The 18312-nt window shown below is 44.6% G+C and overlaps 1 protein-coding gene and 1 pseudogene across 1 annotated transcript in view; one reads left to right on the top strand and one right to left on the bottom strand.

Annotated features, from left to right (window-relative positions):
- LOC144685676 (sodium-dependent phosphate transport protein 2C-like) overlaps positions 1-18312 on the bottom strand; it is a 267701-nt gene that overhangs the window by 153015 nt on the left and 96374 nt on the right. The window contains exons 6-7 of the mRNA XM_078550457.1: positions 15604-15715; positions 8307-8502 (exon numbers count right to left, since the gene is read on the bottom strand). Coding sequence (XP_078406583.1) covers positions 8307-8502; positions 15604-15715 — 308 coding nt within the window. The remainder of the gene's footprint in view (positions 1-8306; positions 8503-15603; positions 15716-18312) is intronic.
- On the top strand, positions 15017-15440 carry LOC144685229 (peptidyl-prolyl cis-trans isomerase pseudogene; annotated as a pseudogene).

An 18312-nucleotide genomic window follows, 5' to 3' on the forward strand; every position in this document is an offset into this window, starting at 1 on the left:
TGCCGCCCCGTCAGCCTACTCTCGATCATCAGTAATGTGATGGAAGGGGTCATCAACAGTTTTATCAAGAGGCACTTGCTTAGCAATAACCTGCTCACTGATGCCCGGTTTGGGTTCTGCCAGGTCCACTCAGCTCCTGACCTCATTCCAGCCTTGGTTCAAACATGGACAAAAGAGCTGCACTCCTGAGGTGACTTGAGGCAAGTATGGCATCAAGGAGCCCTAGCAAAACTGGATTCAATTGGAATCAGGGAGAAAACGCTCCGCTGGTTGGAATCATACCTAGCACAAAAGAAGAGGTTGTGGCTGTTGGAGGTCAGTCATCTCAGTCCCTGGACAACACTGCAGGAGTTCCTCAGGGTAGTGTCCTAGGCCCAACCATCTTCAGCTGCTTCATCAATGACCTTCCTGCCATCATTAGGTCAGAAGTGGGGATGTTCGTTGATGATTGCACAATGTTCAGCACCATTCACGACTCCTCAGATACTGAAGCAGTCCATGTCCAAATGCTGCAAGACCTGGACAATATCCAGACTTGGACTGACAAGTGGCATTTAACATTTGCACCACACCAGTGCCAGGCAATGACCATCTCTAACAAGAGAGAATCTAACCATCGCCCCTTGACATTCATTGGCATTATCATCACTGAATTCCCCCACTATCAACATCCTGGGGGATACCATTGACCAGAAACTGAACTGGACTAGCCATATAAATACCTGTGGCTACAAAAGCAGGTCAGAGGCTAGGAATCCTGCAGTGAGTAACTCACCTCCTGATTCCACAAATCCTGTCCACCATCTACAAGACACAAGTCAGGAGTGTGATGGGATACTCTCCACTTGCCTGGATGAGTGCAGCTCCCACAACACCCAAGAAGCTGGACATTCAGGACAAAGCAGCCCACTTGATTGGCACCATATCCGCAAACATTCACTCCCTCCACCACCAACGCAGAGGAGCTGCAGTGTGTACCATCTACAAGATGCACTGCAGAAACTGACCAAGGCTCCTTCGACAGCACCTTCCAAACCCACGACCACTACCATCTAGAAGGACAAGGGCAGCAGAGAGATGGGAACACCACCACCTGGAAGTTTCCCTCCAAGACACACACCATCCTGATTTGGAAATATATCGCCGTTTCTTCACTGTTGCTGGGTCAAAATCCTGGAACTCCCTCCCTAACAGCACTGTGGGTGTACCTACACCACATGAATGCAGCGGCTCAAGAAGCAACTCACCACCACCTTCTCAAGGGCAATTAGGAATGGACAATAACTGCTGGCCCAGCCAGCAACGCTGACATCCCGTGAATGAATAAAGAAAAACAGTATCCAGACCTAATTGTTCAGCTGAAATTCTCCCACATTGACTTTAAGTCATCCCCTATCTGACATGAACTAAGGAAAATATCAAATGAGCTCAGTGTTTACATGGTCCTTGGGCACAAATGGAAAGAGGCGGGAATGTAAGAGGCTACAGCAAGGGGGTCACTGCTCCATCCCATTCCTTGTAGTATTTACAAATCAGATTCATGTTGGGTGATTAAAAAAACAAATCAGATCATAAGTCAATGGGAAACTCCTGATGAATTCCTTTTATTAAAATGATTTTCCTGAATTTTCCATTAGTCCCATTACATGGAACTTATTTACATTTTACAAGCAAAATCATTTGGAGCAAGCACTGCTCTATTGGCAGGTTTGATGTACTTGGGCAGGGCATTGTCTAAGAGTCAGATCAGTCCCCAGCCACTCCTGCTAGCTCATCATCAAGACCTCAATGATCAGTATAGCATCACAGCACACTTCTGAACTACTAACAAAGGACAAGTTCACCCAAACTCAAAACTGAGCATTTAACAACCTCCCACTCCAAACATCACAAGAAACATCAAAACAACTCTGCTACACTTTCAGCAAAGCTGTGATAGTCCCTAAACCCCAGCTCACCTAAACAACCCCCAACCCTTCCAACATCACCAATGCCCTGAAACTGAGGCATGAAAGAATCCATTGAGGAGAAGGTGTGATTTAATGTTTTGTGTTAGGAGTTAGGTGACTTACCTGAATTGTCCTTGTGAGATTATTGAACTTTTCCTTGCATTCTGGCCATTTTCTGGGGCCATATTTTTGGCAATACCACCTCTGCCTACTAATCCTGAGGGTCCCTTGCAACTTCTGTCTATGTTCTTAAGTTTTAGTTGCCTGCAACCAGAGTGCATCTCTCCTCTAAGAAGATCAGATGTCTGTAAATGGTTTCTCCCATTAAGCGAGCTTCTAATGAACAGCATAAGTTCAAATGCCAAGGCCTTTTATACATATGTAAAAAGCAAGAGGGTAGCCAGGGAAAGGGTAGGCCCACTCAGGGACAGAGGTGGGAATCTGTATGTGGAGCCAGAAGAAATGGGAGAGATACTAAATGAGTACTTCTCATCAGTATTCACCAAAGAGAAGGTCTTAACAGTCGATTTGTCCAGGGAAGAGTGTAGATAGCCTGGATCATGTTGAGATCAAAAAAGAGGAGGTGTTAGGCGTCTTGAAGAATATTAGGGTGGATAAGTCCCCAGGGCCAGATGGGATCTACCCCAGAATACTGAGGGAGGCAAGGGAGGAGATTGCTGGGGCCTTGACAGAAATCTTTGTATCCTCACTGGCTACGGGTGAGGTCCCAGAGGACTGGAGAATGGCCAATGTTGTTCCATTGTTTAAGAAGGGTAGCAGGGATAATCCAGGAAATTACAGGCCGGTGAGCCTTACGTAAATGTAGGGAAATTATTGAAGAAGATTCTTCGTGACAGGATTTACTGCCATTTGGAAGCAAATGGGCGTATTAGTGAGAGGCAGCATGGTTTTGTGAAGGGGAGGTCGTGTCTCACTAACTTGATCGAGTTTTTCGAGGAAGTGACAAAGATGATCGACGATGGAAGGGCAGTGGATGTTATCTACATGGATTTCAGTAAGGCCTTTGACAAGGTCCCTCAGGGCAGACTGGTACAGAAGGTAAAGTTGCACGGGATCAGAGGTGAGCTGGCAAGATGGATACAGAATTGGCTTGGTCATAGAAGACAGAGGGTAGCAGTGGAAGGGTGCTTTTCCGAATGGAGAGCTGTGACTAGTGGTGTTCCGCAGGGATCAGTGCTGGGACCTTTGCTGTTTGTAGTATACATAAATGATTTGGAGGAAAATGTAACTGGGCTAATCAGTAAGTTTGTAGACAACACTAAGGTGGGAGGAGTTGCAGATAGTGAAGAGGATTGTCAAAGGATACAACGGGATATAAATCGGTTGGAGACTTGGGCGGAAAAATGGCAGATGGAGTTTAATCCGGACAAATGCGAGGTAATGCATTTTGGAAGGTCTAATACAGATAGGAATTATACAGTAAATGGCAGAACCCTTAAGTGCATCGACGGGCAGAGGAATCTGGGTGTACAGGTCCACAGGTCACTGAAAGTGGCAATGTAGGTGGATAAGGTAGTCAGGAAGGCATATGGCATGCTTACCTTCATTAGCAGGGGTATTGAGTATAAAAGCTGGGAAGTCATGCTGCAGCTGTATAAAACCTTGGTTAGGCCACACTTGGAATATTGCGTGCAATTCTGGTCGCCACATTACCAGAAGGATATGGAGGTGTTGGAGAGGGTGCAGAGGACATTTACCAGGATGCTGCCTGGTCTGGAGGTTATTAGGCATGAGGAGAGGTTGGAGAAACTCGGATTGTTCTCACTAGAGCGACGGAGATTGAGGGGCGAATTGATAGAAATTTACAAAATTATGAGTGGCATGGACAGAGTAGATAGTCAGAAGCTTTTTCCCAGGGTGGAAGAGTCAATTACTAGGGGACATAGATTTAAGGTGAGAGGAGAAAACTTTAGAGGAGATGTGCAGGGCGAGTTTTTTACGCAGGGGGTAGTGAGTGTCTGGAATTTGCTGCTGGAGGAGGTGGTGGAAGCAGGTACGATAGTGGTGTTTAAGAGGCAGTTTGACAAATACATGAATAGGATGGGAATAGAAGGATACGGACCCCGGAAGTGCAAAATGTTTTAGCTTGACAGGCAATATGATCGGCGCAGGCTTTGAGAAGTGCCTGTTCCTGTGCTGTACTTTTATTTGTTCTTTGTTCTATAAGTAGCACTGGGAGTTTGCTTATTTTATTAGGAGCCTTAGTTCATTCCATGTGATCAGGTGGCAGTCCAACCATTGTGCTCATTCTGCATATGTAACATGCTTAAACCAATTTCCACTTGTGAATTTCAGTATAAGATTCATAGGAAACATAGGGACAGGAACAGGCCATTCAGCCCCTCAAGCCTGTTCCACCATTCAATGAGATGATTGCTTGTCTGTGACCTACCTGCCTTTGTCCCTTATCTTATCATACCTTTGGTTAACAGAAACCTACTAATCTCAGTTTTAAATTCAACAACCGATCAATCATCAATTGCCTTTTGCAAAAAAGAGTTCCAAACTTTTACTGCCCTTTATGTGTAGAAATGTTTCCTGATTTCACTCCTGAAAGAGTTGTTTCTAATTTTTAGACTGTGTTGCCTAATGGTTGACTCCTCTAGCAGCAGAAACAGCTTCTCTCAATTCCCACCAGCATCTTGAAAACTTGAAATCATGCTTTAACCTTCTGAATTGCAAAGAATGCAATCTTAGTTTGTGTAAACTCTCCTCATAGTTTAACCCTTGGAGTCCAGATATCATTCTGGTAAATCTGCACTGCACTCCCTCCAAGACCAATATGTCCTTTCTAAGTTGTAGTGCCCAAAGTTGCTCTCAGTGCTTCAGATGTGATCTAATCAGGGTTTTGTGTAGCTGAAGTATAACTTCTACCCCTGTCGAATCCTCTAGATATAAAAGCCAACATCCTATTCACCTTTTTGGTTATTTTCTGTGCCTATCCATCACATTTCAATGATTTATCTAAGTTGAGCCCAAGTCTCTTTGGACCTCCTTTGTTTCTAGCTTTTCACTATTTAGAAAGTATCCTCTTCTATTCTTTTTAAGTCCAAAATTGATTACATCACATTTGTCCACATTGAAATCCATTTGCCACAGTTTTACCCATTCACTTAATCCATTAACTTCTCTTAGTAATACTATGCTTCCATCTGCTCTGTTTACAATGCCACCTATCTCTGAAAACCTGGATATATGGCTCTCTATCTCATATTCTAAGCCATCATTAAATAGTTGAGGCCTCAACACAGATCACTGTGGGATAGCACTAGTCACATACTGCCAGTTAGAGCATCTGCCCATTAACCCTCCTTTCTGTCTTCTGCCATTCAGCCAATCTTCTAACCGGGCCAATAATTTGCCTTTAATTTCATGAGATTCAATTTTAGCTAACAGTCACTTATGAGAGGCTTTATCAAACACCTTTTAGAAATTCATATAAATAACATCCAAAGACATTGTGCTATCCAGCACTTTAGTCACCTCTTCAAAAAAGTTCAATCACATTCATCAGGCATGATCTACCCTTTACAAATCCATGCTGACTGTCTCTGATCAGCTGAAAGCTTTCAGGCTGTTCAGTCATCCTCTCCTTAATTATACACTCAATAATTTCCCAAAAACAGAGGGGATAATTACCAGATCCTAATAGTGGAATGACAATCGCAATTTTCCAATCTAAAGGAATGGCCCCCAAATCGAGAGAACATCAGATGATTATAGCTATTGTACCTGTGGCATTTTCACCCACTTCCTTTAAACCCCACAGATGGAAACCATCTAGTTCTGAAGATTTGTCCCTAATTAGTGCCATTATTTTCTTTATAAGAACATAAGAAATAGGAGCAGGACTAGACTATAGGGCCGTCAAGCCTGCTCTGCCATTCAATATGATCATGGCTATTTTGGGCTCCAACTCCACTTTCCCACACACTCCCTATATCCCTTGATTCCCCAAGAGACAAAAACCTGTCTGTCCTCAAATATAACCTTAAATCTAGTCAGCGATGAAGCATTCTTCACTCTCTGAGGTAGAGAACTCCAAAGGGTAAAATTTTTAGCTCAACTGAGCACCAAGCAGCCTTTGCACTTTTTTGTGTTCATGTGACAAAGTCAGATGAGGGGACATGCTTTATAACATTTATAAAATCTTAAATTTAAAAAAAAATCTGTTCATCTCCCTGAGACAGCTCTGTGCCTGAGGGAGGATTGCAAATGGTATTCGTGCGCATACGCGAAGTTCGCACTTGCCCTGCTCGCACCCACCCCCCCCCCCCACCCCCGATTGGCATGACAGTGTGAAATTGTCTTCCGGCCCCAGTCGCAGGCAGAGGCCAGCTTTCTGACTGCCCCCGCCAGCCCCCACCGAGCCCGCCCAATATGGGTGAAATTCTGCCCAAAGATTCACAATCTTTGAGTGAAGAAATTTCTCCTCATCTCAATCGCAGAATCACATCTAATGTTGGACACAGTTTTGAGTTTTGCAAGCACGGCTGGTTGGGTACAGTCTGTACCTTGCCCATTGCAAACAGCGGCTGGGACATGCTGTTTGATACAATCCACCAGTCTTTGGGACGTACGGCCTACATACCTAGCATCACACTGGCACTGAAATTCATATACCACATTACTCATTTTTATGATAGGCAGAACATCTTTTTGGCTTGATGGTAGCATCCTGTTAGGGGCGAATACCACTATGTGATGTGATTCCGCGATTGGACCACATTTGCTAAATAATCCTCAGCATGCTAAGAATTACGCTGACAGTTAATTTAAGTTTGTCAGTCAGGCTCGCAATGTGACACATTTGTGTATACTGGAAACTACATATATTAATACACAGGGCCCTGTTCTTGACAGCCAGAAAGAACATGTATATACATTGCGCCTGTTTCAGCTAAACAAAATAAGTGACTCATTCCTCAGGACAATGCCTTGACCAATCAGGATCAAGCTGCCTGGTTTAAATTTCAAACAATGCTTGGCAGTTAACTATCAGTCACCATCACTGGTGCATTCTCCATGGCAATGCCTTCACCAACCAGAGTCCGCTTGCCAAACAATCAGCGCTCTCTTCGCATACAGTATAAATTGTTGTTTTCTCCTTATATTGGTATTCTTGCAAAGTGTCATGGTGAGTGCAAGACGAAAAGCTTTGGCATGTCTCTTTTTTCAGCAACAGTCAAGTTCTGTACTACCAAAGACTATGGGCAGAATCTTGCCCTTGGATGGCGGGCGGGCCCCACTGGCTTGGCGGCGGGCGGGCAGCCGACCCCGCCACTGAAAAGGGGCCCGCCCGCCATTTTAAGTGGGCGGGCCAATTAAGGCCCGCCCAGCGGCATCCCCAACAGGAAGCGCTATGCACTTCCTGTGCGGGAGGGGAGGGAATTCCCAGCTGTCAAAGTGCGCTCTTTCGCGCATGCGCGCAAAAGAGTGCACTTCTCCCTGAGGCAAAGTCCTGTCTCAGGGAGAATACTGATAGTGTCAAAAACATTAAAAATAGAAACATAGAAAAATTATTAACATGTCCCCCTCGTGTGATAATGTCACACGAGATTGGACATGTTAATAAAGAACACATACACTTTATTAATTTTTTACAATATGGACATGAAACTTCATCCCGCCAGTGGATGAGGTTTCATCAATAATCTGGAGCTCACTGGGGCTCCTGGCCTGCCCGCCAGCCTTAAGGTTGGACGGGTAGGTCTTTAACTACTTTAAATAGCCTGTCAATGGCTTCAATTGGCCATTGACAGGTCGGCGGGTGGACAGCTGACTTCGCTGTACGCCCGCCTTCCTAAAAACTTAAATGAATCAGGATGAGGTCGGAGATTCCTCCCGACGTCATCCCGTGTCATTTTCCTCTCGGCGACTGGGCCCCGCCCCCAAATCGCCGAGGGGAAAACCCTGGCCTATATGTTGCAAATGTTGTAATAATTGAGTGCATGCTCTGATTGTGATTAAGAGCAACTGATATTAATTGGGGAAAGGTTAGGGCACAGATATAAGAACCAGCTTCCACTTGTGGGGCAGGAGGCTGTGTGAAAGGGAAAAGTAGTCTGCACTTATAGTATACAGGGTTTCAATAATAAACCTATATTGAAAACAGACTGGCTCCAGCTTCCTCCTTTGCCAGCAAAGTAGTAGATACAACCCAAGTCTCAGAGGTGAAAGGAAAGGTATCCGATATCTAGCGTCACCCTGCCCCTGCCTCCCCACCTCTCCCATTGTAGTGTGTGTCTGAAATCACATCCATGTATAAGAGGTGCCTCTTGCAACTTTGTCTCGGGTGTCTCAGGTTCTGAGTTCATTGGAAGCTGGCACACCTACCTTGATGATAAGCTGCGTGAAGGGCTCTGTGATGACTTTCAGGATGTCTGGTGAGGTCTCTCCTGACTGAATGTTGAAGCTCTCGATACAGGCCTTGCTGACGTGGTACAGGAACCCAGTTCCAACCTCAATTGGAAATAAGACGATAACTGTCATCCAGTTAAATATCCCATGTACTGCCGAACCTGCAAAGGCCCTGGGAACAGAGGGGTAGCACATTACAACAGGAAGACCGCTTTAATCTGCCAGGATATAGTTCCCAGATGTCACTCAAAAGAAAAGGAGAAGTGAAATAGGATTGGACAGCTTTGGTCAAAGTGTTAGCATCAGAACAGACAGAGTGGGTCAATTAGCCGCCTTCAGTAATTGCTAGCTTGTAAGGACATAATTAAGTTGAGTGATATGGTATTACAGTGGTTATATTCCTAGCAATCTAGAAAATGTGAGTTTAAATCCCAGTATAGTAGTGTGAGAATTTGAATTCATTTTATTAATTATAAAGAAATAAACACCTGGAATCAGTAAAAGTGATCACGAAGCTGTCGGATTGTTGTAAAAATCCAACTGATTCACTTGTGTCCTTTAGGGAAGGAGACCTGCCATCCTCATCTGGTCTGAGCACATGTGTGTTCCCTGTTCACACCCATGTAGTTGACTGTCAATCAACTGTGAAGTGGGCTCAGTAAGTCACTCAGGGCAACTAAGGATGGGCAATAAACATTGGCCATGCCAGGGATGCCCATGTCCTGAGAATGCAATGACAGTATCAGGCAGTCCACACATACCACTCTCCCAGGGCGTCCTGTTCATGATTCAGCACCATTCTGCTGATGAGTTTCCTATCCAGTCATACAGTCCAAAGAACTGCCACTGAGCTTCTGTTCCTGCTTTGTGCTGAAGTAGTGGATCTTGCCAAAGCCAGCAGGAGGACCATCATCATCACTGGGTCAGGAAGGAAATAATCATCTAGAATCACCTTCCACTGAAGACAGCTAGAGGTCCACCTGTGGGTCAGCCTCCTGTTCAGGCGTGACATTACCTCCTGTTGAGCAACCTCCTGATGCCTACAGGTGCCAGTGAACCTGTATCTCTGAAAAATATCACAGCTGGGAACTTCCAAATTCCCACCCAGGTTGGAACCTGAAGGAGCAGATTCCCTGTAGATCCCACCCGATTCTCATCTCTGAACCAGAAACTAGGCTGGTTGTGTAAGAGCGAATGATTTGCTTTATCAGATTACCACACAAGAAGAGAAGTCTGGAGAAGGGAAGGAGAAGGAGGGGCAGGGAGTTGAGGGAGACAATGGGACCAGGGGAGAGGAGGGGCTTAAAATTTCAAAATTTGGAAACCTGACCCAACCACCCTCCAGTGGGTCCACTTGCAGATGTTCATGGAGCCAGTTTGAGTGACAGACAACTAACCAGCTCTCGAGGGGTGGATCAATAATTTAAATTTGGTAATTGAGGCTGTATGGCTCAGATTTTAACAATGGTTTGGATTTAATGCCTGTGGGCGAATATCATTGGGTTTGGGACACCCAGCAGCTACAGGGAGGTGAGTAGGGCTGAAACTGGCAGGTAAGAGCCTTTCTAGCACTGCTAGTGGGTCAGGGAGAACAGGAGAGCTTCCCCAGTCCCTCATTGGCCATTTTACCATTGATCTAATCTTTCACCGAGCCTCCATGATAACACCCTCCAACCCACAATCTCCCCCTGACCCCCAAACTCTCCACCCTGCCTCCTCTCTAATTCATGGCCGCAGCCTAACAGTGCAGGCCTTCCCACCTGACAGCCAGCTCTCTCCCAATCCGGCCAGGAAACAGTAAGTTTTTTTTAAAAATTGGCAGGGCCTCCACATTACCTGAATTTCCTGGTTGTTATGAATCCCCCCATCTGCCTCCCTTGTAAATACCAAGGTCAATGTCTGGGGGGACCAGTGTAGGGCAGAGGGAATATACAACATACAAATCTGCAGAACATGTCCAGGTGCCCGATCCCTGTCTGATGATGACAGGCTCAGGCCCATAAAAACATAGAAAAGTTATGGTGCACAAAGAGGCCATTCAGCCCATTGTGTCTGTGCCGGCCAAAAAGAGAAAAAAAGAAGCTAGCCGCTCATTTTTAATCCCACTTTCCAGCACCTGGTCCGTAGCCTTGTAGGTTACAGCGCTTCGGATGCAGATCCAGGTACCATTTAAATGTGTTGAGCTTTTCAGCCTCAACCACCAACTTAGGCAGTGAATTCCAGACACCCATCACCCTCTGGATGAAAAAGATTTTCCTCATGTCCCCTCTAATCCTTCTACCAATCACCTTAAATCTATTTCCCCTGGTAATTTACTCCTCAGCTACAGGAAATAAGTCTTTCCTGTCTTCCCTATCTAGGCCTTCCATAATTTTGTGCACTTCAATTAGGTCACCTCTCAGTCTCCTCTGTTCCAAGGAAAACAACCCTAGTCTATCCAATCTCTCCTCAGAGCTGCACTTTTCAAGTCCTAGCAGCATTCTTGTAAATCTCCTCTGTACTCTGTCCAGAGCAATTATATCCTTCATATAATGTGGTGACCAGAACTGTACACACAATTCCAGCTGTGGCCTGACCAGTGTTTTACACAGTTCCATCATTACATCCCCATTTTTGTATTCAATAGCTTCTCCAATAAAGGAAAGCATTCCATATGCTATCTTTACCACCTTATCCACCTGACCTGTCACCTTCAAGGACCTGTGGACATGTACTCCAAGGCCTCTCACTTCCTCAGCCCCTCTCAATATCCTCCCATTTATTGTGCATTCCCTTGCTTTGTTTGCCTTCCCCAAATGCATCACCTCATAATTTTCCAGATTGAATTCCATTTGCCACTTCTCCGCCCACTCAACCAAACCATTGATATCATTCTGGAGACAACAGCTATCCTCTTTACTAACAACTACATGACCAATTTTTGTGTTATCTGCAAATTTCCCAATCATGCCTCCTACATTTAAGTCCAAATCATTAATATATACAACAAACAGCAAGGGCCCCAACACTGAGCCCTGTGGAACACCACTGGAAACCGTTTTCCATTCGCAAAAATATCCATCAACCATTACCCTTTGTTTCCTGTCACTGAGCCAATTTTGGATTCAACCTGCCACTTTCCTCTGTATTCACGAGATCTCACTTTCCTGAGCAGTCTGCCATGTGGGACCTTGTTAAATGCCTTACTGAAATCCATGTAGACAACATTCACTGCACTACCCTCATCAATCCTCCTTGTTACTTCCTCAAAAAATTCTCTTAAGTTGGTAAGACACGATCTTCCCCTAACAACCATACTGACTATCCCTGATCAACCTGTGCCTTTCTAAGTGACAGTTTATCCTGTCTCTCAGAATTAATTCCAATAATTTGCCCACCACCGAAGTCAGACTGACCAGTCTCTAATTTTCTGGCCTATCCCTTGCACCCTTTTAAAATAATGGTACAATGTTCGCAGGCCTCCAATCCTCTGGGACCTCACCTGTATCTAGTGAGGATTGGAAAATGATCCTCAGAGCATCCACTATTTCCTCTCTGGCTTCCTTCAACAGCTTGGGATACAGTCCATCTGGCCCTGGTGATTTATCCACCTTCAAGGATGCCAGGTCCCTCCAGAACTTTGTCTCTCACTATGCTATTGTATCTAATATTTCACTATCCTCCTCTTTAACTAGAATATATGCTTAGTGAAGACAGAGACAAAGTACTCACTGAGAACCCTGCCCACATCTTCAGCATCAGAGCACAAGTTACCATGTACATCTCTGATGGGCCCTACCCTTTCCTTGGTTATTCTCTTGCTCTTAATGTACTGGTAAAACATATTAGGATTTTCTTTGATTTTACCTGCCAATATTTTTCATATCCTCTCTTTGCTTTCCTAATTTCCATTTTTACTTCACCCCTGTACTTTCTATATTCCTCTAGGCTTCCTACAGTGTTAAGTCTTTTGTGACTGTCATAAGCTTTCTTTTTCTGTTTTATCTTGGCCTGTATGCTTCTGGATAGCCAGAGGGCTCTAGATTTGGCAGTACCACCCTTTTTCTTTGTGAGGACATGTCTACACTGTGCCCATAGAATCTCACTTTTAAATACCACCCACTGATTTGACACTGATTTTCCTTCTAATAGCTGTATCCAGTCCACTCTCGCCAGCTCATCTCAGCTTTGTAAAATTTGTCTTCCCACAATTTAGAACTTTTACTCCTCTTCTATCTTTGTCCTTTTCCATAATGATGCTAAATCTAACTATATTATGGTCACTATCTCCAAAATGGTCCCCCACTGCTACTTCATCCACTTGCCCAGCTTCATTTCCTAAGACTAAATCTAGAATTGTGCCCCCTCCCATTGGGCTTGTTATGTGCTGGCTAAAAAAGTTCTCTTGAATGCAGTTCAAGAATTTTGCACCCTCTGTGCCCTTCACACTGTTCATATCCCAATTGATATTAGGGTAGTTGAAGTTCCCAATGATTACTGCCCTATTGTTTTTGCACTTGGAAGAGCAATTATGTAGACAAATTTCTAACTCCCTTCCAATATTTGGCAGTCTGTAGTACACTCCTGGCAATGTGGCTGCCCCTTTTTTTATTTCTGAGCTCAACCCATATGGACTCACTTGATGCTTTGTTTAGTATATCAGGGTGCTTTCATTCTGCGCTCCCCCCACACCCGCGCTGACTTCAGCGCCTGCCCTCCTCCTGTCCCCATCCTGGCAGTGCTGAGCACTGCAGTGCGCCTTTCGCTCAGGCTGGCCGTTAATTGGCCAGCCAGCATGAAATCCCGGTTGTGGGCTGATCTTGGACGGCGATCCATTCCCCGGCCATTCCCGAACCCGCCGATCATGGCCACCCGCCACACTTAAAATCCTGCCCTATATCCAGGGATGTTGAGTTGCCGTTTTTGCCCCTCCTTAAGCCAAGTTTCCGTTTTGTGATGATATCATGCTGCCATGTGTCTCTCTGTGCCCTTAGCTCATCGGCTTTATTTACCAAGCTCCTTGTATTTACATATATACCTTTTAACATTGCCAAATTCCTGTGCTGTACACTTTATAACCTGTGCTGCTTCTGTCTTTCAGAGTCACTCACTAATTCTCCATCTCCCATTCCCTGCTCTGAATTTGCCCTCTGGTTCCCATCCCCTTGCCAATCTAGTTTGAACTCCTACCAACAGCACTAGCAAATCTCCTGCGAGGATATTCGTCCCAGTCCTGTTCAGGTGTAGACTGTCTGGCTTGTACAGGTCCCACTTTCCCTGGAACTGGTCCCAGTGCCTCAGAAATCTGATGCCCTCCCTCCTACACCAGCTTTCCAGCCACGTGGTTAATCACTCAATTTTCCTGTTTCTATACTTACATGCAAGTGGGTCTGGGAGTAATCCTGAGATTACTTATTTAGAGGTCCTGCTTTTCAATCTCCTTCCTAGCTCCCTAAAGTCTGCTGTCAGGACCTCATTGCCTTTCCTACCTAAGTCATTGGTACCAAAGTGGACCACAACCTCTGGCTGATCACCTTCCCGTAGAAGAGTCCTTGACCCTAGCACCTGGGAGGTAACATACAGCCACAAAAACGTCTGTCTGTTCCCCTAACTAACAAATCCCATATTACTACTGCTCTTCCCTCTTCTTTCTCCCCTCCTGTACAGCAGAGCTGCCTGTGATGCCACAAACTTGGCTCTGACTGCACTCCTCCAAGGAACCAATGCCCTCACCAGTATCCAAAATGGAAAACCTGCCTAATTTTCTTGGACTGTCTGGCGGTCACCCATTCTCTTTCTGCCTCCAGGCTCCTAAGCTGTGGTGTGACCACCTCTCTGAACGTGCTATCCATGTGTCTCTCAGCCTCGTGGATGCGCCACAGTGACTTCAGCTGCTGCTTAAGTCCCGAAACCCAGAGCTCAAGGTTCTGTAGCCGGTGACACTTGCTGCACATGTGGTCATCTAGGACACTGGTAGCATCCACAACTTTCCATATTACAAGACATACATTCCACACAACTGAGCTCTCCCCTGCCATGGCTTCAATTTCTCTTATGTTAACTTTATTTTACTTTGGTTTACTTATGCAGCTTTATTTTAACTGTCCTCAACTTAACTTTATTTCCCTATTGCTTGTGTTTCTTACTGAAATGTAAATAGCTCCTTCTTTTAAAAAGAATGTATTTTATTAATTCTCAGCTACTTGATGACACTCCCTAACAGCAGTTCTCTCACCAACCATTGAACTTATGTTTCTCCTGTGGTGTTAGGTGCTGCTGACTGCCTGTCCCAAGGTCCTCCTCTCACACCTTCCTCTAGGTGCTGCTGACTACCTGTCCCAGGGTCCTCCTCTCGCACTCTCCTCTCCGCTCACTCAAACTCGCTGTTCCTTCTGTTGTCAGCAATAAAATAAATCAGGAGTGCATTACTAGATGCCATACAACTACATAGATAAAGGGTGAGAAGGGGATTGAATCACGAGATGGAGCTTGGGTACAAAGCAATTCCTGGATGGCCAGAACTGGGATAGAATGTTCCTGCACTCTATCAGAATGCTGTCAGGCCTGGTGCTTGGAAGGGATATGATCATGTGGGAGGAATGCAACAAGCCAAACATGTCAATGAATATGGAGGGATCCAACAATCAAATCCCAATAAAGCAGAGTTAACGGGAATCTGGCAGCGCCATGGCCAATGAGCAAAATCCCCCCATTTACATGGACATCACCTCCCGTGGCAACACCCTGGGCCGCATCATCATGGAACTCAGGGCTGATGTGATTCCCAAAACTGCAGAAAATTTCCATGCATTGTGCACTGGCGAGAAGGGATTTGGTTACAAGGGCTTGACATTCCACAGAATCATTCCCGGCTTCATGTGCCAGGATGATGACTCCACAAAGAGCAATGGCACTGGTGGGAAGTCCATCTATGGTGAGAAGCTTGCCGATGAGAATTTCCAACTGAAGCACAGGGGGCATGGTACCTTGTCTACGGCCAATGCTGGACCAAATACAAATGGATTCCAGTTCTTTATATGCACTTCAGATACTCCATGGTTGGACGGAAAGCATGTTGTATTTGATAAGGTTATAGTGGGTCATAAAGAAGATGGAGAAATTGGGCATTGATGATGGCAAAACTAGCAGTACTGTTAGCATCATTAATTGTAGACAAATGTGGATGGAATTATATGATTAAATAAAACTTGATCACTTGTGATTACAAAAAAAAAGGGAGCAGTTAGAAATGAGATCCCGAGCAAGTGTCGCATTGTAGATCAGTAGGGTGTACCTCCTGAACTCATTTTGTTCTCCAGACTGGGCCAAGGACACCAAGGTGCTGGTCACTGATGTTCCCACATTGACCCCCATGACAATTGGAATAGATGCTTTGACATTGAGCACTGTGAAAGAAAGACATGCATGAGAAACACCTTGATCTGCATTCCCATCTCAGGCCAGTGTGGGGCAGCACTCACAAGGCCCAGAGATTACAGGAACTATGTTGCAACAGGACAAGGAAAAACTGCAATAAACAACAAGAGAAGGCCCCAGAATGGAGACAATCTTGACAGGACTCACTGACACTGGTCAAACTCTGAAATCAGGATGCACACTGTGACCATTACTGCAAAACCATACTTTACATCATAAAAATGATTTTTGAATTCGCTGGCTGTAAACCAGAAATTGAATTTTTAAAAAGACTAAAGCCACATTGCAAGGACTTCAAATCATAGCCAAAGATGGCTACACATTTGCATCACTGTACCTTCTACATTCCAAAGCCATTGAAATGAAGACAACCTGTCTGCAAAGCCGCAACACGAACAATTGCCTTGAAGAGGCATAAATAGGACCCATCTCCTACTCATTAACAAAGCCCCCAGACAATGAACAGGGTGGAAACAATCCATTAGATATGTTGGCCCTTAACGTCCGACTAGTGTTGGAACCATTTCAACTGGCAGGAATGAAATAAATACATAAATTGCCTCCTTACCTGCAAGTCAATGCTACCTGCAGCCTTCCGATTTTGATCTGCCCAGTGCCTCAGTCGAAGCAAACCAGGTAGGCCTCGGCTTAGTGCAGGATAGTCAAGACCATGCCCCCTCATGATGTAAGAGGAGCTGGGAACGCCCCATAAGGGTAGCTACATACAACTGTGGCATTTAAAGTGAAAGGTTAAGATATTGAATCATCCCCACCATTTCCCAGATATTTCACAGCATTTTGTAATTACTTTTATTATTTCTTTTAAACATTTCATGTTATTGACTAATTGTAAGTGTAATGCTTTGCTTTATTTCTTTTAATCATTTAATGTCATTGCTGGTCAATATTACTGAGTGTACTTAGTTTTTCTTATTTATTTTAAACCAGCGATTTTATTCATTGACCAAGTGTAGCTTAATGAAAAGTACACTCATATTTTCACAAGTAGAGGATGATGCAGAGCAGATTTATTGTTATATTGACGACCAGTTTAACTGCACACTGTGTCCTGTTACATTTGACCTTGTATTTATTTTTTTGGTTTGTGTTATTTATTAGTATATTACTGCCTTTACAGTGCCAAGTGTATTGTTTCACTTCTGATTTATTGTTTATTTATCTTATTATCTTATTTATTAAGATAACTATTAAAGTATTCAGTGTTTTTGATGTTTGAATAACACATTTGCAGTAGTCTTTGTAAAGTTTTATAAATTTTATTCACAAAAATCACAGAATCACAGAATCACACGGTGCAGAAGAGGCCCTTTGACCCATCGAGTCTGCACCGACACGTGAGAAACACCTGACCTACCTACCTAATCCCATTCACCAGCACTTGGCCCATAGCCTTGAATGTTATGGCATGCCAAGTGCTCATCCAGGTACTTTTTAAAGGATGTGAGGCAACCCGCCTCCATCACCCTCCCAGGCAGCGCATTCCAGACCGTCACCACCCTCTGGGTAAAAAAGTTTTTCCTCACATCCCCCTAAACCTCCTGCCCCTCACCTTGAACTTATGCCCCTTTGTGGCTGACCCTTCAACTAAGGGGAACAGCTGCTCCCCATCCACCTTGTCCATGCCCCTCATAATCTTGTACACCTCTATCAGGTTGCCCCTCAGTCTTCTCTGCTCCAACAAAAACAACCCAAGTCTATCCAACCTCTCTTCATAACTTAAATGTTTCATCCCAGGCAACATCCTGGTGAATCTCCTCTGCACCCCCTCCAGTGCAATCACATCCTTCCTATAATGTGGCGACCAGAACTGCACACAGTACTCCAGCTGTGGCCTCATTAAGATTCTATACAACTCCAGCATGACCTCCCTACTTTTGTATTCTATGCCTCGATTGATAAAGTCAAGTGTCCCATATGCTTTTTTCACCACCCCACTAACGTGCCCCTCCGCCTTCAGGGATCTATGGGCACACACGCCAAGGTCTCTTTGTTCCTCAGAACTTCCTAGTGCCATGCCGTTCATTGAATACTTCCTTGTCAAATTACTCCTTCCAAAGTGTATCACCTCACACTTTTCAGGGTTAAATTCCATCTGCCACTTATCTGCCCATTTGACCATCCCGTAGCCTTCCTGTAGCCCAAGATACTCAACCTCACTGTTAACCACCCGGCCAATCTTTGTGTCGGAAGAGATAATGGAAGAGATACAAAATCTTAAACAGCTGAACTTTGAAATCTTCAACAGCAACTACCTCAAAAGATTTTCAAGTGTTTTGAGCAAAATTAAAATAATTTGTTTTTAACTTTAAAACAACAGTTCTCTTGTCTTATTTTGGAAGGAAGGGAGGGAGGGAAAGGCAAGGAATTTGCAGATCTCAGAGTCATAGAGTCATAAAGGTCTACAGCACAGAAAAAGGCCCTTCGGCCCATCGAGTCTACACCAGTCAAACAAGTACCTAACTATTCTAATCCCATTTTCCAGCAGTAGGCCCATAGCCTTTTATGCCATGACATCGCAAGTGCACATCCAAATACTTCTTAGATG

The sequence above is a fragment of the Cetorhinus maximus genome, chromosome 10 (assembly GCF_964194155.1).
Source record: "Cetorhinus maximus chromosome 10, sCetMax3.hap1.1, whole genome shotgun sequence".
NCBI classification, from domain to species: domain Eukaryota; kingdom Metazoa; phylum Chordata; class Chondrichthyes; order Lamniformes; family Cetorhinidae; genus Cetorhinus; species Cetorhinus maximus.